At 38.5% G+C, this 24921-nt stretch overlaps 1 protein-coding gene and 1 long non-coding RNA gene across 7 annotated transcripts in view; one reads left to right on the forward strand and one right to left on the reverse strand.

Moving 5' to 3' along the window:
- Nucleotides 1-24921, reverse strand: part of LOC145938383 (uncharacterized) — a 238741-nt gene that overhangs the window by 196689 nt on the left and 17131 nt on the right. Inside the window, exons 2-3 of the long non-coding RNA XR_014425709.1 lie at nt 18511-18706; nt 18376-18417 (exon numbers count right to left, since the gene is read on the reverse strand). This is a non-coding gene — a long non-coding RNA (uncharacterized LOC145938383). The remainder of the gene's footprint in view (nt 1-18375; nt 18418-18510; nt 18707-24921) is intronic.
- Nucleotides 1-24921, forward strand: part of LOC145938372 (uncharacterized) — a 204296-nt gene that overhangs the window by 165042 nt on the left and 14333 nt on the right. For 5 of the 6 annotated variants that reach the window (XM_083041911.1, XM_083041914.1, XM_083041915.1 and 2 more), the window contains exons 6-7: nt 14140-14273; nt 22680-22770. In XM_083041911.1, the coding sequence (XP_082898037.1) occupies nt 14140-14273; nt 22680-22770 (225 nt within the window). Of the gene's footprint in view, nt 1-7130; nt 8459-14139; nt 14274-22679; nt 22771-24921 lie in introns of those variants that run through there. The other variant, XM_083041917.1, reaches the window with a different exon arrangement.

The raw sequence follows: 24921 nt of genomic DNA on the forward strand, positions 1-24921 counted from the left end.
GCGGATCGTCATGCGTTCATTACCGGAGATCCCGTCCCGTACGCACGAGTAACGCGCTTGTCCGATACAGAGCCGACGCGCGGTGGAGCGCGCACGCAATTTGCCCGAACTTCACGTGCGGATCTGGAATCCACATACAGGGTGTCGCTGAAATCCTCGGGAGGCACGTGGGAAACCCGTTTCGAGACGTCGCGAGAATTTTCGCGAATATTTTCTGTATTTAATTTCGAATTGTCGGAATTTTAATTTGATTAATGTAGGCGAGAGAGTGTACCTGTTCTTGATGTTCGGGTTAATTGCGGCAAATGAGAATTAACGGCGAAACATCCGATGATTTTCGCGATAACCGGGGCATTAAGTTGTGTGTAACACTCGGCAAACAAATGTCTCGCGAGACTGTAAATCTTGTATTCTCTGTCCTGATCGCACCAATGAAACCTAGAGACCTAAGCAATGACTAACGACTGAACGAACCAGCTTAGGGCAAGGTCGCGCGATATGTTTGCGGTTTACGACAAGGCCGCCTGATCGGTACACAACTTTGCACTCCGACTCGCGGCCGTCATTTCGACAATGGACCATCTTGCATAATGAAATGACTATTTGCACGATAATTTCTTGTCCCCTCCTAGCACTGTATACTCTTTGCAAAAGTCATTAAGGGGATGAGAAGTTATGGGGGGAGTCGCAGAATTAAACTATTATTTCTCTTTAAGAGGAAGACAAGAATATATAAAATATGCAGTTGAATTTGCATTTCAATGAAATAATGTATTATTAAGACGGCATAATTTATTCGCATGTATAACAATAAGAATTCTGATAATTTTTTAGTTATATTTTATTTCCTCATCTTTTATCTTTTACTAAAATGTGATATAAATTCTATTAAAAAGCAATTCTTCATTTGATACAAAGAATATTTTTTTGATATACATATATATTTTTCTAAAAATCATATCATACATATCTAAAGATATTTATAGACACTTACAATTATTTTTTAATAAATTGTGGCACGCACAATTTAAATTTTTATCGACTTGTGATTTTTTGCAAAAAAATTGTTGCAATGTTACTATAGATACATTATAGAATCATTTTCTCTATTTTCCATCTTAATAAGCTAATTAAATTCATAATAATTCAATGTACCTTGACGCGTGACAAATGATCTCCGCTCCTATCGCTTTGATTTGAGGGCTTGAGACTAACTGATTATGATTTAAACAATTCTGATGCGCCATCGAATTCCGGGGAATTCCGGGGAATAAATGCCCTTCCCCGCTTTTCTGCCTCTCCCCCTAATGTCCGGATTGCCATAATGACGCGCGTTATATACCTCGAGATTTGAAGCAAAGCCCGCGCGCGATATCTCCGCCACACTCGCCCCACGATATTCCTCCGGCTATCTCTCCGGGGCCGCACCCCGTCGCCCCCATCGTCACCCTCCCCTAGGGCTTTATATTACGCGATGGAGAGGTTTTTATCGGAGGGCCGCACTCCGCGCCTCTCGGTCCCTTTAATTAATGGCGAAACGCACGCGCGCAAAAATGCGCGCCGTTTCCGCCTGGCGAATTAGTCGGCGAGAGAGAGAAAACGAGAGAAGGAGAGAGAAATTCTCGCGTGGGTTAGGAACAAAGGATGAAAGGGTCGCTCTGGCCTCACTGACCCACCGAAGGACACGAATCCCGTATCCAACGATTGACCATTACTCTTCCGCAGTAGGTGTCAACCAGCCCGATAAAATCGGAACGAGACTGAAAGATTAGGCGCGATTATGCTTTACGTGTTAGTGGCTGACGCGAAACGTGACGTAAACATTATTATTCTAGGAAAAAAATAACAAAAAAGAAAGCCTTGATATGCAAATAATATATATTTATATTTAGGTGTAAGAAAATCAATGTTTAATAAAAGAACGCGCTATATAAAAGTTGATAAATGTTGAAGTATTTAAAAAAAAAAATACGAAATTAAACATTTTCTTCGAAGGTTTGAAATAATGACAAATAAAAATTGTCTCAATAATGAAAAAAAAAAATTAATATTGGATATTAAAAATTCCTTTGTATTATAATATCATTTCGATTCGATGGCTTCTCCCGAGTTAGTGTTATAGTTAGCTTGATTACAAGTTTGCTAATTATTCGTCGCGACTTCTCCTCCTGCCATTCGCCTAAGTATAATGCGAGAAAGGTAACGGAAAGCTCTTCAACGTTATCATCACGTGCCATTCTTGTTCATATTCCGGTAGACGCTGAAAAGCTCGCGTCGAGCGTGTAAAAGCTCTCGACGAAGAGTCCTTCATGCGGAATATCAAATCAAGATTCCGCCTTCTTCGTTTATCCTCTTTCTTCTCTCTCCTCCTCTGCCACCCCGTTCCTCTTCTCCGGTTAAATTCCGTATCCTTGCTCCGCGTTCCGTTTCCGCGAGAGACGTGAAAGCTCGACGTGTCTCGCTTTGACATCGAAATACGTACCGCGATGTGCTTGATATTTGACACGCAAACTCGCGTATTGCAAGCATAAGTGCTTGCTAAGCCTCACGCGGCTTTGCCAAAAATCAACACAGGATGATATTACAACCCCAAGTATTAATTTTCAAAAGTAAATTTGGAATCTCTGTCTTTGACAGATTGGTCGACTCGAATATCATTGAAATTAAAATGATTGATGATGAAAAATATTTTAGTTTATTATTTAGTCGATTACGTGATAAAATTATAGCATTTATTTATATTATATTTAAAAAAAAATTATACTTATGCATATCTTTAAATTTAGAATAATTTAGAAAAATTGATTACTTTATAATATCTTGAAATAACGCGCATAATTTAAGAGATGCGAATATTATATTAAAAAAAATAATATTTATAATATTTATATACACTATTTTCACGTCAACTTTTCGATTATTAATTTTCTTGCAATTAGCTTACTACAAGTTTGTAATAATATATTATTCGAACGATAATATCTTTTTAATAAGTAATGCTTATATCTTGGTAGTCTCTCTCTCTCTCTCTCTCTAATTGAACGCTATCCATGGAATATATTATTTACTCTGCGTATGGTGAATACCATTTAATTATCAGAAATTGCCGCGATGCTGATGCAACCATGCAGCCTTCGTCGGGATTTCCCGGATCGACGATAAATCCGTTATCCAACTCGAGGCTCTCGAATCGTTATTAAACGGTGGTTACAGCCGATACGGTCCATCGATTTTTTTCCGGGAAACAAAATAAAGCCACTCGTGTCCCAGTCCTTCCCCGCCCGACCCCCGCGGGAGAGGCAAATTATTCAAAGGGCCTGCCGCTTTCCTCTCCCGCGAGCGCCATAATGCGAATGCCCGCCGCTTGTATACAGGGGGTTGTATGCGGAGGGAGGAGGGTTTACGTCAGGCGGTACTATAAGCACACTACTGCATATGGGTATCGGAAATGCGCGTAGATCACGCAGGATTATTCGGACACCCTCGGCGATCCCTAAGCTCTGTTGGATGCATGCTAATTGCCATGAAGGCACACATCCATGTACATCTACAGGGTGTTCCGATTCAATCGTAATTTCAATTATACGTTGCTCGCCTTTTATAGAATCGATTTTTTCTACTTAGAATATCGAGGCATTAATATATCTTACTTATAAGCGATTTAAAATAACAGGTTGTTTCAAGAGTCTTAACTATGAAATTCTTAAAGTATACGTGCATTTGTATAATGAAATACTATTCTTAATTTAAATTCAAGTCGGCGCTTCACTTGCTCGAAGTTTTATTTCGAGAGTTAATGTCGAGACAGTTTACATTGAATATTAAAAGAATTTTAATAAATAGTAAGCTACTTCAAAATTTTCCTTAAGATAAACTGATTTTAAATTTATCAAGGAATTTATCACACACAAACTTAATTAAATATTTATATTCTTCAAAATTAAGTATGTTGGTTTAGGAACACCATGTATATATGTATATATACTGTATCTATGTACGAAGATGACATGGTCGGCGTACATGAATGTATGTATGTGTATGTGTGTGTGTTTAAAAAGGAAAGGGCGGTTAATAGGGGATGGCGAAATCCACCCCTATAGACATCCTTTCGAGAGCAGCACGAAAATAGCGTAGTCCATAAACAGACACGCAACAAGGAACGGCGATACGGGGCAAAGGACCACGAGCAGGATTAATCTTGTAGATCACACTCTAAGGGAACAAGTTTTTTCAATTTCAGAGTTTCTCCTATTTCAGTAAAAATCTCTCTTGAAAAATATCTCGCAAAAATAATTTTATAGAGGATTAAACGACAATTTGTTTCGCGTTTTTCGCGCGACAGATATTTGTTAGAAATTGTAAAAAAAAATTTAGAATTAAATGAAACAATTGTGCGTATACGGAAAAAAATTGCTTGTAATTAAAACTATCTTCACGAACGATTGAACGAGTCGACGAGAAAAATACATCGATTACTCCGCTCAGTATTAACGCATAATCCCCTTTGTGTATCGTACCACTTCCACGCATTAAGGAAATAATCCCTCATGTTTATGTATGTCGGGGCTCTCTCTCGCATCCTTTTAATGCGCGCTATGAATTTTTTTTCAAAGCGCGGCGGGCGACGGCGGTCGAATATTTTTCGCATTACGTTGAAAATGAAAGTACGGTCCTCGAAGGCGGACCTCGCCGCGGATAAATCACCACGTGGGGGTCGACTCACGGTGGTGGAAAAGGCGGCGGAAACAGCAGACGGGGACGACGGCGTCTCGCGTAAAATCAGCTTAAGGGAATTTTCAGACGTCGAATTCTCCCCGCAACGCGAGAAAACTCCGAAAGAGAAGCCTGCTTCTCCGCCATACTCCCTCTAATCACTTTTAAAATGCCGTAAAGCGGATTAGCCGTAAGGATAGGATATTACGGGCCAATCGAAGTTATGAATTCATTAGGCGAAGGCGAAGGTAAAACGAGATTACGAAGTCGTGATCGAAATTGCGGCCAGCTGAAATCGCGCTAATTCCTTTTAGTGTCGTTCTAATCGCGATTTTTATTGCCTGATTACAATTGATACTTGAAATTTGCATAAGATTGTCGCGTTAAAGCGCGATTCAAATGTCCAACGATTATTTCATACAATAAAAATAATTTGAAGTGCTTTTAAAAGAATGTGAAAAGAGATTATAATATGCCTTGATTCTTCTATATTATAATTCTGGAAATAATGTTAAAATAAAATAAGATTGAAATGAAACGTCAAGCGAGTCGCATGAATAATTAAGTCAGCGCGATCATTAACATACTTGATGCATTGTAATTACCTACTGCTTGGGACGACTGGTTTTGTCATAATTATAGAGCCAATCAAACTTAAATCGATGCTTGCTTTGGACCCGACCGTAACCTTAGCTCGTATGGAACAGAACACGGGGGTGCGATTTAATTAATTAGGGAAACGACAGTTGCTCGACGACAAAAGGGTTAGTCTTCGTCGGAATAGTCTGTGTCGCGCTATCGATTTTTTCCTTAATACTTTTGTGCACCTGCTGGTTTCAAACCGGTTGTGAAAAAAATACGTTTCGAAAAATTGAGACGTTCGTCTATTGGAAAAGTTATATGAGTACAATATTCATTTTACTCGATGTAATATATTCTAGATTATCTTTTTTTTATACTTAAAAGAATATTTTTACACACGTTCAAGATAATGTTTATATAGAAAGATTTTTTCTAAAATATATTTATAATAGATTTTAACAAATTATTTTTATAAAAAAAATCATTTTGTGGAGCTTTATAGATTTGGAGGAAGAAAAGTGAACGTCCCCTATTTAAATGGACATCTTTCTAAAGCAGAGTAGCATTAGACCGTTCAATCTCCACAGTATTGATATAAAACGTCCAAACTAATAGCGATCGTGACTCGCTATCGTGAGACTTCACATTTTCGTCCATTCGTCTTGACTTTCCGCGAGTCACACTGTAAAGTGTATTAACAGGTTGCCAATATCGCGAAGGGTCGCAATCGATAAAAGGGGTCGACGCGGTTGACGGTCGACATTGTGAGGCGAACAATTTAATATGCCGGGACGAAATCTTCTCCGGTACGCATAGGCAGATCCTCCTTAGACGAGGACCCTCCCGTCGGCATACCTTATCTGTCTTCTGGCAGTCACAAAGCCGAGATCTCTCTCCCGTTTATTGGAAAGCTCTGCCATTGACTAACCTTAGGCGCGCGGGGAGGATAAAAGGAGAGAACCCCGCGATCTCTCTCGCGGTATTATCGATACCGTCGCCCCGACAGAACTACCGCTATGTCGTCTGAATGTTGATGCTTCCCGGGGCAATTTGGGAGAAGTCTGGAATTTGCATGATATTCCGTTTTGAGCGATCGCTCCGAACGAGGATGTCTCGACGAGTTGAATAATTGAGGAAACTTCCCCGAAAAAAAAAGAAAAAAATATAAAAAGGAAAAGAAGGGATGCCAGATTTACAGAATCCTGCGATGCGAAAGGAATGCTATTAAAAGTAGCGGCACGTAGCTACATTAATCTATAACATATAACATTTAATGTAATAAATTTAATATATTAATATATATTTTTTTATAATACTTCAATATCATATATTTTCATTGTATAGTATTATAATTATTGAAGTATATGAAGTATTATAAATAAAATGAATAAAAAAATATATATATTAAATATTAAAATTATTATAGAAAATTACATATATATACATATATGCTATTTTCTTTCAAAAAATAAATACATCATTTCCTAAGATTTTTACGGTTTTTACAATCCTTAAAAAATCTCATTTCCTGACTGCTCCGCGCACGTTCTACATCTTCGTCAACCGACTTCGCTTTCACAGCGCGAGAGAATTTTGCAAACCGGACACGTCCGACTCGGCACGACGACGATGCGACTCAGCGTGCAAACGTGCAACCGGAAGTCCTCGTCGACCGCACGCGGTCACACGTACGCGAGCGTTGTTAAGCGGGTGCGGGTCGTGCGCATGCGCTAAAATCGTATTCACGAGGGTTGCAAGTAGTGAGTCAGAGTCGACGAAGGGATCGAGGAGGGAGGAAGGAAGATCGCGCCGCCGTCACCCCGCCACGTCGGCCAGTTAATCGACAACGGCGACGGCGACGAGTTCGTCAGTCGGTCGGAAAGCGTCGTGGCGCGACGTAGCTCTTCGTGTTCTTCTCGAAGACGACGACAACGACGACGATAACGACGTGGATAGCTTATTATCGCTCGGTGCACTCGGCGACGAACACGAGGATGCAAATCGGCGCCGCGTCTTTCGGATGACGAAGGTCGAGGAGACGGGAGGGACATGTCTGGCGGCGAAGTGCGGAGCGGCAGTTGACGAGAGATGAGAATGACAGGCACTTTTGAGAACGACGACTGAGAATGTATTTCGACTCGCGGAGATGACCGATCGCTCGGCTCGACGTCGACGCTGAAGAGTGCGTGACGGTATAATCGGGAACATCTCTCTGTCTCTCATGAGAATCTTGATCGACGGGAAGCGTTGCCTTAGTCCTGCGGGGACGCGGGATCCTCTACCTCGAAAATTCGTGATATATCTTTTGTACGTATCTTCTAAGGGCTTTTGCTTCTCTCGAGAGACCTAGATGTAAACGCGATTCATTGGACCTAGCTTTTGCAAGCTTAAGGGAATCGGAGTTTGAGTGATTGAGCAAGCTTGGTAACAAGGCGAGTCAACTTGATGCAACGAAACGAAAGGCAAGCTTAAGCGCAAGCATAGAGAAACTCATTCGAGAATATTTTTAATCACAGAACGTTTCATTTTGGGGTGAGAGAAGCTTTTTAATCTTCCCGCGAGCTCGGCATACAATTAGAGCACAGCTGCGACGATTTACTAAACAGCTGCTACAATATCGCTCCAAGTAAGAGGTGGCTGATAGATCGTTGAACGGTTCGCGTTGTCGTCCGACGTGTCGGAGTCGACGAAGGAAGACGCGGGGTCGGCGGAGGCGAGGGTGGGCGGTGGTGGTGCGGTTGTCGTAGTCGATGGAAGTCGAGAGAACAGCTGCGACGGCAATAATCGTAATACTAACAGCAGCTACAGTAGTGGTAGTACAAGCGGCGACAGTGGTATTGGCATTGGTGGTAGTGTCATCGACATAGGTGCTGTAGGTGATAGTAGTGGTAGTGGTAGTAGTGGTGTTGCTGGTGGAGGACTGTCGTGCAGGGGTGGTTCGTTGCGACTCATAATAAAGGGACCGGTGAGTAGCAGCAACAGCAGGGTGGCCGCGCGAGTGCACCCGAGTTGGAAAACGGGCGCGAGAGGGATAGGCCCCTCTGCAGCCTCAGGACGGGGGGGATGTCCCGCGGCCGACGGCGTGCCCGGTCGCAACGTCGCCGTCGGCGCCACGACGCGGAATTGTTCGCCGATGGGCGCCAATCTCACTAAGCAGAGCAGGGTGAGTTTTTCTCCTCGGGGGTCGGCACGCGCGCGTGGCTTTTGAAATGAGTCTTTTCGTCGACGCGTGCATCGCGAGATGCAATCTCGAGAGGAGACCGACGCTGTCTTCCGGAAGAGTGTGTAGAGATGCATCAGAAGGTTTTCGGGATATGACATGTGGCTTTTGAATGAGTTTTTTTCAAGATTAATTCTTGTTGGTTTGTATTTCTGGATTATTTTTATCATTCTTTGATATTCTCTCTAAAATTAACTTCTTGAAAATATATGTGCTACAAAATATATACACTTACGAAAAAATTATATCTTATTCAATCTTATTTTTTTTTTCAAGTTTGAATTTTTCATTGAAAGATTTTTTATTAAACGAATCTGTACATATGATTTTAAATGCAACTTGCTTCAATTTAATAATTATGTGCATGATATTTTCTAGCAAAAAGTTATTTAAAAATTTATCAAATAATAAATATAAATATGATATAATATAATAAATATAAATATAAATATAATATAAAAAATAAAATATATCCTTATATATGCGATTGAAAATATTTTATATTAAATTTTAATATAATTATTCTGAGAAAACAAATGTATAATTCCTAATAATGCGAAGATAATAAGATAATTAAAGGATAGTATTTTATGCAAAAACAATTAAAAATTACAATCTGAGTAGAAATGATAGGTGTTATAGACTGAATGAACGCTATTGTAATAAACATATGTGATTGTGAAAAAAATCAAATGAGAAAATTCTCGAGCCATTAAAGCGCTCGCAGGTATCTGCTCGTAGATATCTGCGCTCGTGAGAGACAGCCATTCACATCTTTCGGCACCGATGAATGAAGCATTCACGCACTCTCACCCGTACTGGAAGCGCACTTTCATCCGCGTTCGTGACCTTTACAATTTTGTCGATTGATAGACACAAATTCTCTCATAAAGTCTTCATCTCGAATTCGCAAATACAATTATTCGATATAAAATAAAAATATCCATGCGCATTTGTTCTATGTTTATTTCAAACATAATAAACAAATGCAAGAGAAGAATTAAAGAATCTAAAAATATTATCTCGTTATAGATAAAATTTAATAATTCCCATAGATGACAATCTAATTATTACAAAAATCTAATTATAATCTTTCATCGATAAACTCGACTACTCTTTAAATTGGCTTGCATAATATTGCGTAGCAATTTCGCTACGAGATAAAATGAACGTTACGCAAGGCAAATTGACTACAATAGTATTTGCAAATGCGCCACACGAACGCAAAGTGGATTTCTAAATGCAAGAAAGAAGGATAGAAACGCAATTATCTGCGCGAACGCATTCCACGATATATATGTATGGTTGGGTGCATTATTGCAAATGCGATGTACACGTGCACGTTTAGCATATCAGGTAACTGTCGAAATTCTCCAGCATATGTCGGACAACAAATATTCATATATCCGTACAGCCAGAGTCCAATGTATATCCGAGCGAACGTGAGACTTTTATTCGAGCACTTTATTGATACGTAACGAATGTGCAGCGAACATTACATCGCGCGATATAATACATCGACTGTGAGCATTGATAACGACCAGCTCTCCATGTGAAGGGTCGGTATTTGGTGTCGTTGCTCCCGAAACGTGCTCGTTATCAACGAAATTGCGAGCATTAAATCACAACGATAGCGGCGTTAAAAAAAATCACGTTAACTCAATTTTTTATTATACGTCAAAAGCTCGACGCTTGATGCTGAAACGCGAGATTTTTTTTTTCGAATGATGCAAATTATATATCGTGCGGGAAAAATTCGAGTGAAAAAAAGGATTGTTTCGCGAATGAATTGTTATTTTTATCATTTTATCATTTTTTTTATTTCTCGTACGATAAAATTGTCCATGTTATCATGAAAACCGCAATCTTTTAACTAAAGCAGAATTTATAAGGCGCACGCGAGATACTTGACGTATATTTTTGGTCTCGAAAGAAATTACTTTATTGTTACTTTCGGGCCGACAGGAAAATCAATAGTAAAATGCGCAGAATCTTATTGGAAGGATATTTCTGACACTCGTAAACAGACTCTGCGGTAAAACCATTGCGGGTGAATAATAAGATTGCCTACTCTTTTGCGCGAACGAGAACGCGAGGGATGTCTTATTGTATTGTGCTTTTCTCTCTCTTTCTCTCTCTCTTTCTTTCCTCACAATCCTTCTGCGTTATTCCCTCGTAACTTCTCGCGGACGAAGAAAAGCCGTGCTATTCTCGACGAAGGTGCGAAAGCGAACCGGCCTGAAAGATTTATCGCCGTACTCGCGGAGAGCATCGAGGATCGCAGACACGTGACCTAGCTATCAATCCGGCGGAGAAGCGAAAGCTGGTGCTCTCCTCTCCAGAAACTCCCTTCATCCTTCCGTCTTTATTTCACGTACCCTCTCTCTCTCTCTTGCACTTTGCTCACCGCGTGGTCGTCGAAAAGCGACGGATCGAAACCGGGGAGAATTATTTCGCGATGAATTATTAACGAGCGCTTTCCGCGATCGGACGATCTCCCATGGAGAATTTTGCCGCTCATTAATAATTTCCCGGTCTCCGATGATGCAGCCTCCCTTCTCCAACGCGTTGATTAGGCGACTTCCTCGCGCATCTTTCTGCAACCTTCCGCACGTGCCCCGAATGAAACTGCGAGCACACGTGCGCGTCGTTCGTGAGAGGAAGGAAGAGGAGGTGAGGGGGATTATTCGGACGCGTGTAGACTTCTCCGTGGGGTGTCTTTGAGGATTAGATCAGTTTTCTCCCGCGAAACTCGATTCGGTATATCCGATCAAACCGAGAGCTTGTTATCTAGTGATGTTATGCGCGTGAAGTACAATAGGGTGGTATTATTTTTTCTTTAATTTGATTTAAATTTTAATTAATGAATTTATTGGATTGCTATTATACATATAATAGAGTCGATTTAAAACGTCTTCGATAAATAGCTTTATAATTTATGTTAACTGAATATATAATGATAGATAAAAAGGATATTTACGTATATATAAAAAAAAAAGCTTTAAATTCTTATTTTTACGATCATTATATTTATTAGACAAAATCATTTCAACTCTTTTCCAACTCATTTCACGTAGAAAAGTTTTTTCCTTTCTGATTTCACGATTTCGGGTAGCGGAAGGAAGGAACATTTGTCCTAAAATCACGACTCTCTTTTCTCATAGAATTCGACAAAAAAGTCGCAAGTCTTCGCGATTCGTCTGTCGTAAAGTCTCTCGCGATCTTTCCGAGACGACTGAAATCGCGCTCCAAGTGGAAGTAACGTCTCACAAATACGACATTCTCGATAGAAGGCACAGTCGCGAGGAGAGGGAGAGAAATTCGTCGGGGAAAACCTGCGGGGGTGGGTGAGAGGTAGGAAAGAGAGCGTTCGTTAGGATTTAAGGTTACCATAAATCCACTCTGGCCATTTCTTAAACCCTTCGCGCGCGAACGGCGGTCAGCCTGGCTTTTACCAGATTGTATTCCTCGATATCTCCTCTTTGGACCCCACGTCCTCGAATTTACCCGCGTCCTTTCTCCGACGGACTTTCGCCTGATCGCGACGATATCCGCCAACGTCGGCAGAATTTTTACGAATCCGATTGTAAACGGCGAGCCGTGATGAATCGACTTTCGGCGCATCACGTAAATACGAAGAGCGAGATATAGATATGTCAAGATCATGTATGTAATTACGAATATATATATATATATATATATATATATTGGACAAAATTGTGCTTTACGAATTTTTTAGTACACAGTATCTATTATAATATGTGGTAATCTATTGATTTTTTATTCAAGAATTTTTTCTATTCAAAGAACATTTAACTCTAAAAATAAAGCGTTATCGATATAAACGCTAGATTTTGGATAAAGATTGAAAAAATCATTTCATCATTTTTATTTTCATGTTAATTAGTGACAATTATGTTATTTATTTTGTCGAAGAACATAATTTAAAGAAATCATGACAGATTACTGAGAGAGAGTATTATAAGATTAATTATAAGATTGTTACTTGTCAAAATTATTACTTTCTTTTGAAATTTCTACTTGGTCTCCTTAATTTACGCAGTTATTCCCAACTCGTCGATACGTTTACAGGCTTATCCTCTAATAAGTCTTAGGAGACTCATGTCCCACAGAGAATCCACATAAATCTGATCATTCGTCTTTTTCCCAAAGCCGTTCGCTGCCGTTGCAAATCTGAGAGCATTATTATCTCGCGCCGCATCCGAAACTTCGTCCTTCCCAGCTTCCTCCAGCCAGGGACAAACGACAATTTACGGCCGGACCCGAGATAGCCGCGGTTACCGGCGGGTTAAATCGCGTGAAATACTGCTTTCGGCACATTGGTCCGGCACAATTATTGATGGCACTTGGTGAAAGAGAAAGAGAGAGAGAGAGAACGTATTCGGACGACCCCACAGACTCGCCACGCGATCCGGAAGGGCGCAATCAATGTAGCGTGCGGTGCTTCGATTTAAATTCATGAATAATTCCCTCCCTGCACCGCCTACCTCGCCGATGCGACGCGGCGATCCGAAGATCGACGAGTTTTTCTCGCCTTCGTCGTCTCGCGCGTTTTCTCTCGGTCCACTCGTGCCCATCGATCCATCGGATTTCGCGAGGATCAGACCCGGGTCGGTAAATTTCGCCGAGTTCAGATTGCGGGCGATCAGATTCGGGCGTTATCTTAGAAAGAATTGCGCGAACTCTCGCGCTGTTTCCCATTTGAATAATTTATTCCGCGAACGACGATTACTCGTCATTTACCGCAATTCATTCAATTAATTATTTATAAATAGATAATGTGTGATATAGAATTATGCGCAAATTGATATCTCTCTAATTTATTATGTATATAATGTATAATGAACTGACGCTATATTCGAATAATTTAGCGTCAATCATTCATTTCAATATTTCCGAGTAAAATAATCATACACTTGTCATCTCTATACGAGACCATATATACCTATACATATATACATATAGGAAAAAAATGATTCTTTTTTCTATTTGTTGGGATATACCTATTCTGTATCACTCGACAAAATTTCACTCGAAATTACATCGCGATTTCAATCTGCCGCGAAAAATTCCGTCGATTGCCCGCCGAACAATTTCGATCGCTTTTCCCCCCGCGAGCGAGGGGAAAATGAAAAGCGTACCGACGATCCGACAGTGATTTATTAATCTCACCGCTCGTCGCACGTTACCGCGAATAAATTATGACGAGTGCGCGCTGATTAATTACAAGTCAATTAACGTCCATCCCCCTCTCCCTCCCCCCGCATCGACGAAACGAATAACACGACAACGCACCGGTTGTCCACCGCGCGACACTACGAACACTTTATTAAATCCGCCATTAATTAATCACACTCATATACCGACGATACCTTTTCGCGACGCGATTGCTCGTATCGACGTCATTATTGCGATTCATTATTCACGACTGTCGCAAACGACGCCGTTTTTTTCTCGTGCCCGACGCACGACGCTGAATTTTGCATCCCCCTCGCGTTAATTACCAATCTTCCCCTCCTCTTTTCCATGCGGCCCTTTTCCCTTTATTTTTTTTTCGTCTATACCTGGCCATTAATAAATGTCAAACGTTTGGATTGACGCAGAGGGAGGCTACGCAACGAGATGTGGAACGAGAACGCCGGCAACGAATGGAGGCCGAAGCTCGGGTACGCGAAGCTACGGCTGAAGCTGAAAGAGCACGTTCAAGGGTCCATCATCTTCAGAGAGAGCTGGCCAGGTGAGAGATTTCAAAGTTTAGTGCTTTCCAAAAAAAAAACCCGACAGAAGTGCGAACATATGTAGTTAAAGCAAAAAATTTCGCTTTCTTTCTAAGATTTCTAGTTTTGTAAGTTTTTTTTCAATTCTATTTCTTTTAAAATGCGATTTGAAAAATTATTCTGTTTATAAAAATTGATTATCTAATCTAAATTAATAATTTTTCTGGATTTTAAAAAGTTTTGCATTTATTCGACCATATTCTAATGGCTAAATTTTCGAACAAGTATTTGTTGTATATCTCTCTCTCTCTTTCCTCAATAAAAAAGATAATATCAATTTCAAAAATCCAGAAGATATAATATAATAAATAATAATATAATTATAATTTCTCAAATTTTTCAATATTAATCACTCTTAAAACGATAGTTTTCATGAAAAATTTTTTTAAAAAGATACCTAAATCGTTATCTGGATAGAAGTTTTATTTGGTCATTCTCAAGTTTTATCTGAATAATGCAAGCAGGAAGCGTAAAGAAATTGCATTACAAATCGACAGCGATTATGAAGTCTCGACCGACAACATGAGACCATCGTGTAGAACATGAAATCGATTACTTCTCGTTCCTTCGCGTCCTCTTCATAATCGCAGTATCGCGAAAATCGCTTATTTCATCGGATGTCGCACAGAAACGGCACTTTATTTCCTGTGTGCAGACCACGCGCGCGAGATACATAAATATAAAAGTACCAGTGTGTAACGTATAAATAATGAGACCGCGCGCGTTTCCCACGCAATAACCAGTGGATCCAATGGTAAATCTTCGATATTGGCTCTCGTCCAACAACATACTGCAACCCACCCTAAATGATAAAACCTCCCTTTGCCTTTTCCGTCCCTCTTCCCCTTGCTTCGATTTATTATTGCGCATATCGAAACACCGTCGCGAGATACCGCGCGTTCGCGATGAAAAATTCGATAGAATTGGTTAATTAAATTCTTTTCATATCCTAAGGGAGGAAATAATATTTTTTAATACTGAAAGTTGTGTTAATGATACGAGAATGTATTGCTACCATGTCTTATATTTTGGAGATAATTTCAGATTTTCAGAGAAACATTCCTGTTAGTCATTTGACAGTTTAATAAATCCGTAAATGCTACAGATTAATAAGTTTAGAAAATAAAATAATTAAAATATTACAAATTTTTTTAGAAATATAATATTAAATTTATTTGTGTATATAATTCTTATTTATAATATAAAAGTAATTTATATTAAAATCTTCTCTCTAGTATCGTTTTATTTAATCTTTTTGTGTTCAATTTTTTTTCAAATATATACTTTTATTATTATTTCTCTCTGATATCTGAATCGATTCCGCGGTATCCTTCCGGAGAAATGTTATTAGCGAACATAAATGGATTTCTTTATCGAGACTGTATACGCGGATTATTCTGCGAATTATTCGATAGATTAGCGCAGTTGAACGCGAAGGAGAGCCCTCGTATATATTTCTGTCAAAACCAACGATACGTTTCGCCAAGTCCCGAAGCGGAGAGCTTTTCAAACGCGGTCCTTTGATTCGGCACCATCGAGTAGACGGAAAAAAAGAAAAAATCTTCCGACAATTTTTCCCAGGGATCAATAACATGCCGTAGAAATTAAACTGGCTGACCAACGACCAGACTTATCGGTTCTCGACTGGCAATAGAGATCGCAGACAATGCACCATTCCAATGTAGAGGATATAGCAAAATAACATACGCGACGGTTCGGAGTCGCATACGAACGATTGAGCCAAAATATCGATAGCGCTTTTTCGTACAAAACTTTCGTTAAAAAAAAAACATTCAAAAAAATTGCCATGGAATGATTAAGCGGTCCGCTTCGACTTTGATAGATTTTTTGTGTGAAATTTCGAGACCCTTTTTTTTCTTAGACTTTTAGGGTCTTTTTCAGTAGAATGTCAGAAAAAATGAACTTGAGGATTAAATGTGGGATGAATGAATGGAGTAAATGTAAAATTATCGTGACAATGGAATTTTCAGAGGTCTTCGCGTGTGATCTATACGAATTCTTATTCGTTTTATACGCGGTTCCCGGAAAGAATCGTTCGTCCAACCGTCATGCACCACGTAACACGTATGAACGATGCGTGTACGGCAAATTGATATCTCTGTTTTACACAACGTGCAACGTGACATGATGCATTACAACCAGCCGGATACGTCGGCATGACGGTTCATTCCGCCGCCGTGAATTAATAATGACGCGTATGCTCATCTCGCCCTTATCCCTATATGTGTCCCTTACATCATTCCTCACGCTCTCTTATGTCTGTTCGCGATTTTTAATCCCGGCGACAAATTAAAACTTACGACGCCGTCGAATTTCAATCTTTCGGAGACGTCAAACATTTAAACTCGCGATACTAATGTGATTCTTGTTGTAAATATATAAAATGATAAAATATTGGTGTAAAGTGAATATAAGTACTTTAGAAATTTACAGAGAAAATCGTACATAAATAATTAAGTTGTGAAAAAAATAATAATTCATATATTCTCTTCTAAATAATTTTAGGATGTTTGTTAACAGTCGTTACGAACCATTTTGGAACAGAATTAACATACATTCAGTCTAATATAATCTAATATGATTGCATATAAACTGAACACGTATCGTGCAATTAGCAGCTATTCATTCTAAATAAATATGATTGTTAAAATTACCCGAAATTTACCTCATAACGTTAACAAGAGATTTTATAAAAAATAATCGATAGTGACGAATAATAAGCGCAATACATCCTCGGCAAATCTTTTGTACGTGCTTCTACCCTTTTTTCCCATCGCCGACATATAAATCGGGACTCAAGTGTTCGCTCTAAAGTAGTTCGCCGAAAGTATTTCATGATAACAGCGCGGTTTTACAAAAGGCCGACCGGCCCTTTGGACGATACTTAAAATTCCAAGCCTCGGACTGCGCATGGCACAAGGACCACTTAATTAAATGTGATCTTTTGTTCCCACGGCGGTCACATACGGTGGAATCTAGTCGCGCGATCGCGGGACGAATTAAAAATGCGGCCCTCGTAGGAAGGCGGCTTTTTACGAGCCAGGGCCCCCGCGTGAGAGAGAAAGCGCCGCGGCATTATTTTTACGCGGCCGGACACGAAATTGAATTTTCCGAGCCCTTTCGCCGGCGCGCCGCTGTAAAGAGTGGCCACTATTAACCACACGTAGAAACAATGCAACCTAAATAGCTGTACGAGCATGCCGTGGAGAAAGAGAATGTGGAAGGTCCCGAGGGGGCTTCGCTTCTCGGAATTCCTCTCGCATAGAGACGTTTCAAAAATACATTCATTCGTGGCTATTCATTCTTTTCGATAAAACGTCTCGGTGTAAATAATTCATGTGTTCAATGAAATAATTTTGTTTTAAATTTAAGTAAATAATAAATTCAGCAAAAATCGATATTGATTGGATGTCAAAAATTCTATAGCGATATCCCTTTCTAAAAAAGGCACGTTAAGTCAATTCTTGCATGGATTGTTGCATCTTTTCCGATGCTGATTAACTGTTTCGATTCGCATTGTGCGTTATATCGAGAGGCTGTCATCGCGCGAGGGTTAGTAGTTTAACAATTTATTCAAAATAAAATAAAATAAAATAATATGTTTTAAATAATATGTTATAATATACTTTAAACTCAATTAATATTTTTGATAGTTTTTGATAGTTATAACATATTATTTAAAACATATTATTTTATTTTATTTTATTTCGAATAAACTGTTAAACTACTAACCCTCGCGATGATAGTCTCTCGATGCTACGATATAACGCACAATGCGAATCGAAACAGTTAATCAGCATCGGAAAAGATGCAACAATACTTGCAAGAATCGACTTAACGTGCCTTTTTTAGAAAAGGATGTTATAATATTTTAAATTCGATTAATATTTTTGACAATTATCAGAGCTGATTTTTGTCAAAAAATATTAATCGCAGATAAGATATTATAACATATTATTTAAAACATATGTTACTATTTTGATATTTTTAACATATTATATTTACCTCCGCTATAGAAATATAAAATAAACACTCACTCACCGATACGTGCAATAGCGGAGTTGTAGTACACAGCACATTGATCTGAAAATAAAATATTCAAATTATGTTGTATATACATATGTGTGTATCGAATATCTCATAAACAGTTTAGAAAAAATGTTTTATTTTGCATACCTCATAGTTGCCCCGACGTCGCCCGATGCCTCCCGGGCCTCCCCCTCCTCTCTTGGTCCATGGTAGCACTCACGACACTCGCGAAAATACGAATAATTACGATCGTCCGACACTTTACACGGCACTCCCGACACGCGAAACTTTATACGGCACTCCCGACACGACGCGTGAATCGCACTGTGTATCGCAATGCTACCTGTAACAAATAAAATACATACATATTAGAATAATCTTATTATTTGGCATTATAACATACACAATATAAATATGTAAGCTAGATTTAACGATCGAGATATATCCACGGATCGCAACACATTCGCGCGCGCAAAAACAGATTAAGTTGGGTTATGTTGGCAAGAGATTTTGCATCGAATTTTTCGCGAAATATGCGTTTCGAACAATTACGCCTACATATTAACGTTGAAATTATGATATGCGATTGATAAATATTACAATACAAAGGTTAGAAATCGTTTCTAACGATTATGCTTACTAATTAATCACAGCGGGACGCAGCTCCAACTGCCTGATACTCGCGGCGTTTCGGTAATGGCCGAAGCTACAAACATCGGCAACTTCATTCTAATAGCGCGCGCGATACTATATACATACATGACTTAATATTAATAATTAATTAAAACTCGAAAGAGATTCGTTCGAAAAGATATAGCTTTAGAAAGAAAAAATATTAATCGAGAATAAGGTATTATAACATATTATTTACAACATATTACTATTTTATAACTTTTACCATAATATTATTTTAAAATTTAATTAGCAAATTATAACATACACAATATAAATATAAATAGGTAAGCTATTTAATTAGGAAATTTTATTAATATTTTTTGACAGAAATCAACTGATTAAAACGTTAATTTACTAATAAATTTTTTAAATAATATGTTGTAAAAATAAAAATAATATAATATGTATTAAATAATATGTTATATAATACTTTAAACTCGATTAATATTTTTGAGTTATCAGCTGATTCTGTCAAAAAATATTAATCGACAATAAGATATTATAACATATTATTTACAACATATTGCTATTTTAATTTTTTAACATATTATTATTTTAAAATTGAATTAGCAAATTAACGCTCTAATCAGCTAATTTATGTGAAAAAAAAATTAATCGAGTTTAAACAAACTTTATATTATTTTTTAAAGAATATCATTTTTTTAACGTAAAACCGAAGAATGACGCGCGCGTAGCGCGCGTTTGTGTTCTAGTTTATTAAAAATACTAATTAAACAAATTTATGTAAAAAAAAACAGAAATAAATTTTATGCTGATTCATAATAATAATCAAATATCGATAAAAAATTTATGATTAGAATTTTAGTAATCCTTCTAACGAGCATGTAGTTGAATAGAGCAAAATTTAAAAAAAATCAGTAAAATAAAAATAAGCAAAATTCAAAGATGTGCAACTGCGGTAATGTGCAGCCATTGCACTCACGATGCGCGTTAGTTATTTCACGCGAATACGCGAAAGCGAATTCCGCGCATTTTCGAAACGTCGGAATGCCGGAAATTAATCTCGCGCAAATCGGGTCGCCGAAATCCATTCTCATTCGGCGTCGATGGGATCGTTTCAGGGTAATTTTGGGGGCACGAATAGAGAACGCGCGGCAGAAACAAACGTTAATTCGTGACCGATGAAGTTTCGACGTTTGTGACGGCGACGTGTACCTATTAAACAGACGGACGGACGGACGGGTCCCTCGCGTGTCGACGCAGGATCGGGATCCCAGCAGGATCCGCGGCGTGTGTAATGCCAGCGGGCGTAACAATTTCCATATGATAATGACGACGAGGACGACGGCGACGCAGAAACGACCACGCGTCGCGTTTAACGCGTTGTGCGCGATTCAACGGCGCATTATTCGCGCCAATATCTGTTTGTTCTGGCGAGTCGGAGTTTGCCAAGCTCGCGCGTGCCTGTGCGTCGAGACGTGCGTGCCTATCACTCACGCGCGACTATCGACATGTGTAAACAGTAATCACAATGAGCGCGACCGGAAACCGTCGCCCCAACGTCACAGATTCGTTCTCGGAAACGGTGAATACATAAGCTTTATGCGCGAGACCTTGGCTCTTTTCAACGGAGATATTCTAAATTCGTAATAGATTGAGAATTGTCAAAATCGGCGACGTACAAAGAGGAAAGTAATTAGATATACATATAATTAAATAAAATAATGTGACAAAATAAAAAATTGAATAGATAATAAATTATAGCAGTGTCTTCGGAACAAATTGATCCGTTTAGATCTCCTTGAATGGCTGTATGCGGAATTAACCGGCGTCTTTTCCGTATGCAATTCGATGCTACGCGGTACCCCGGAATCATCGTAATCGAATTTGCCGAGCAACAGTTGTAAATCATGAGGACCGGCTTGCTCCTGCCATGTGTTCCGAGTGAAAACAGAGAGAAGTAGAAAGGCGGACAAGAGAGGGAGGTCGAGGGAGCAGCGCTGCTTCGAGGGGAAGCTACACCCTCTGCTTTAAGGGTGCAGCAATTGCGAGCGCTACTTCGACGATCGATCGCGCTCTTTCGCACGGTCTCTCTACTTCGCCTAACTAAAAATGTAAAAAAGAAAAAAACACAAATATATTCGATGTAATTAATATATAATATAATGGCAACAATATTTTTAATTAATAAGGATTAAAATGACTGCGGTGATCAGAAAGAAATTTTAAAGTCAGAGGAATTGATAATTTTATAATAATTAGAGAATATTTTTTCTAATGTGTAGTTTCTTCAAGAATATTCATTTGTTTATACATTTGATTTACATTTGTCTAATTCTTTTTTCAATTTTGATGATGATAGAAAAAAACGACGATAATTTTCACTTTATAAAAATTTATGTGTCTAGTTAATTAAATTAATTAAATTAATGATAAACTTGATGTGCTCACACACATGCACACACACAAATACTTAAGAAGTGAAAAATTATCGTTGTGTTTTTCTATCATCGTAAAAATTTAAAAAGATATCTAAGCTCTGTAGTCAAGATAATATTCGCATTAGAATATATATTGAAGATTTTAAATAAGTAAATATTTTATATATAGCAAACACAGGTATCTAAGCTCTAATCAAGATAATATTTGTGTTAGAATATATATTGAAGATTTTAAATAAGTGAAAAAAATTATAGAGCAATCCTCATAAATTTTTTATTTATTCAGCCACCCAATTAGTGAGCGAAAGACAATTTTCCTACGCGAGTTGTGAATTTATCCTTATTAAATGTCAACGCGGAGTACAATCGAATTGAAACTCTCTCGCATAACTGGCTCGAAAGTTACTTCGCCAAGGACATAAGCAAGGACATAAGCAAGGATATCTGTTCTGCGGGGATCCCCGATGGGAAGACGGAGGGTGTTGCCAGGCGCTGCGTCAACCTCTCGCTCGGCCTCCCCCGAAAAGCTTAAATCGGCTTCATATCTCAGCCGCGCCCTCGCATCTCTAATCAGATCATTAACCTCGCGGTGCGTGCATGAGAAGATTTGCCACACAAAAATTTTCATCTTTCGACTTGCTTCTTCGTGAATAATGCCAAAAGAAGGGGATTCGATACTAAGGAAATGATAATATCGAATAAAAAATATAAATACGAATATATTCGGAAATGGAGACAGTAACTTAAACAAGCTTTAAGTTTTGAACGTTTACTTCACGTATACAATCGTCTGAAAAAAATTTTGTTTAGAAAAAGCAGTCGATTTTTTAAAATTGTGAATGACTTACAAAGAGAGGAAAGAATGTCCAATCTACAATTTTTAATATTTTATTTGTTTAAAAAAAGTGCGGATAGAATTTGGCATTTATAATTCTAATTTAATTTGTATGTAATAAGAACAAGATAAAAATAGATGGAGTCCGAAAGAAAAAGAAAAGATACTTCTTTCGCGCAAGTTTATCTCGCGAGAGAGAAAAAACCCTCTCGTTGAAAGTGAGCTCTTCGGGGCCAAGGCGAGGTCGAGACGAGAGAGAGCAAATAAATTTTCCAGCAGCACAATAGAAAGCTACCGAGGAAGCTACCAGAATGGTCTCAATGGCTCATTCAATTAGGATCTTTTCAACAGGGATTAAAATCCGGGAGCTTCCTCATGTAGACGCTTCTGATTTGTTGTTGCAGGATGGAGGAGTCGTCGCGGAGCCTGCTGCAACAAAAGCACCGGGCCGAACAGCTGAAGCAGGAGAAAACGGCACTCACACTTTCCTACGAGGTAAGTAAAATTGTCTGATCCTCTCTCGTGCAAGTTAACATAACTTGCTATCTTAAAAATTGTTACTATTTTTTATTCGTAATATTTATCATATATTTCAGTATAGAGATTATAAGAAAAATTCAATATAAAAGTTTATTGTATAGCATATTTAATTAACGAATACTGATTTAAATAGATGTAGTTTACGAAACAGATGATTCAGACTTTTTTTAACGCGATATAAAATTCAATGTTGCAAGAAACTAATCTCCAGGATCCGTCTCGTCTTTGTCAATCAAATTTAATACAGCATGACATTACACGAACGAGATAATCGATGTTGATACTCGATCAGACGACAATCGTGTATTTAGGGAACCGTGTGTCGTCGTGGGAGTTTGGTGGAAGCCGGGTACGTCGCGCGCGATGACAGTCCCGTAAAAGGTTTCCCCTTATCCAATAATACCGTTCTCCTTCACGGCAATGTGCCCTTATTGTATTTCACCGCGTGAGCACTCGGTCTGGATTGTCCGGAGCATTGTTACAAATGCGAATTTAGCTCGGTTCTCATTATTAAACGTCAAGTAGCATACCGCTGTCCCGGCAGCTTTTGTCTCGTTCGCGCACATCGCTTCATATTATCAGGGTCGAGCGGTCTAATTTCAGCTGCTTTTGTCAGAAATTTATATAACTTTTTTCTCTTATCGATAAAGTTTATTTCATTACGTTTTCTTTCTTTTCCAAAAGAAATATATTATAAAAATGTGCGAAACCTTCAAGAAAAATTCAAGTAAAATGAAAAATATAATTGTAAAGTAAACTATTAAATGAATATACATCTTTATCTTCAGTATCTAGATTTATAGTGACATTAAAATTAAAATATATTTTTCAAAATTCATATAAGTTCCATTTAAATTTTATTATTATAATTATCAACAATTTTATAAAAATGTGCATCTTCCACAGAAAAATATCTAAGGGACACATATACGATCTTTTTTCCCCAATATTCTTTTTATATTCTTATCAACTTTCCTAGATTCATCAAAGTTTGGAATTAATATAGTAATCGCTACATCGTGCACGATTCGCGAAGCGAAATTTCTAAAATATTCTAGCCAGATGGCACTAAATTCTATCTAAAAAAATTTTTTAAAATAGCATCGATAAAACGAATGCGAACTTTCCGCGCGCTCTCGCTTCTCGTTTCCGCAATTCGCGAGCCTCGTAAAGCTCTCGCGGACAATGATTTTCGGCGTAAAACGCGTATGCGAGAGCTCGGGCAATAAAGGGAGGGAACAGTAAACGCGGACGTTTATACTGCCGATTCTTACGGCACGCGCGCTATCTCGTTCACGGGCGGTTTGCCCCTAAAAGAGTCGTACCGTACCGGGGGTATTCTCTCTCAACGCCTCTCTCTCCCCTTCACCCGCGATAACAGCAGCAGAGGGTGCAAGCGAAAGAGAGAGAGAGAGAAACAGAGAGAGAGACTATATCGCCATTCCCTACGAAATAACGTTTAATATCGATCGTCACTCGATCCCCGGGTTCAATGTCGACCCGCCGTCGCCTGTCAATGACAAGCCGTGCAATCCCTACGGAAAGCGGTGTATAACGTTATGTCTGAATGCACAAGTGTACTTCTATCGTTGCACGCGGATCGGTGACAATCTGCAAAAAAATAGTCGAGTCGAATCGAATGACAGGTGGTGAGATATCCAATAATGGAGACGCTGGAAATTGTGAAACCAATTTTTGAATAAAGAGAGAAATTGCGAAAATAATAAATCTTGAACTAGTAACATTAAATAAATAAAGTATTATAATAAGAAATAGAGAATTCCTCTTCCCTCTCGATAAATTTATAAAAATCTGTTGATGAGGAAAATTTGATCTGCATATTAATGAACTTTAAATCAGCTGACTTTTCATTGCAAGAGGAAATAGATTCGAAATTAATACGTCTTTCAGAGAAATTGCGAAAATAATAAATCTTGAACTAGTAACATTAAATAAATAAAGTATTATAATAAGAAATAGAATTCCTCTTCTCTCTCTATAAATTTATAACAATCTGTTGATGAGGAAAATTTGATCTGCATATTAATGAACTCTAAATCAGCTGACTTTTCATTGCAAGAGGAAATAGATTCAAAATTAATACGT

This window comes from Prenolepis imparis, unplaced genomic scaffold (assembly GCF_030444845.1).
Source record: "Prenolepis imparis isolate NDT839.2.m4 unplaced genomic scaffold, iyPreImpa1.0 SCAF_7, whole genome shotgun sequence".
Lineage (NCBI taxonomy): Eukaryota > Metazoa > Arthropoda > Insecta > Hymenoptera > Formicidae > Prenolepis > Prenolepis imparis.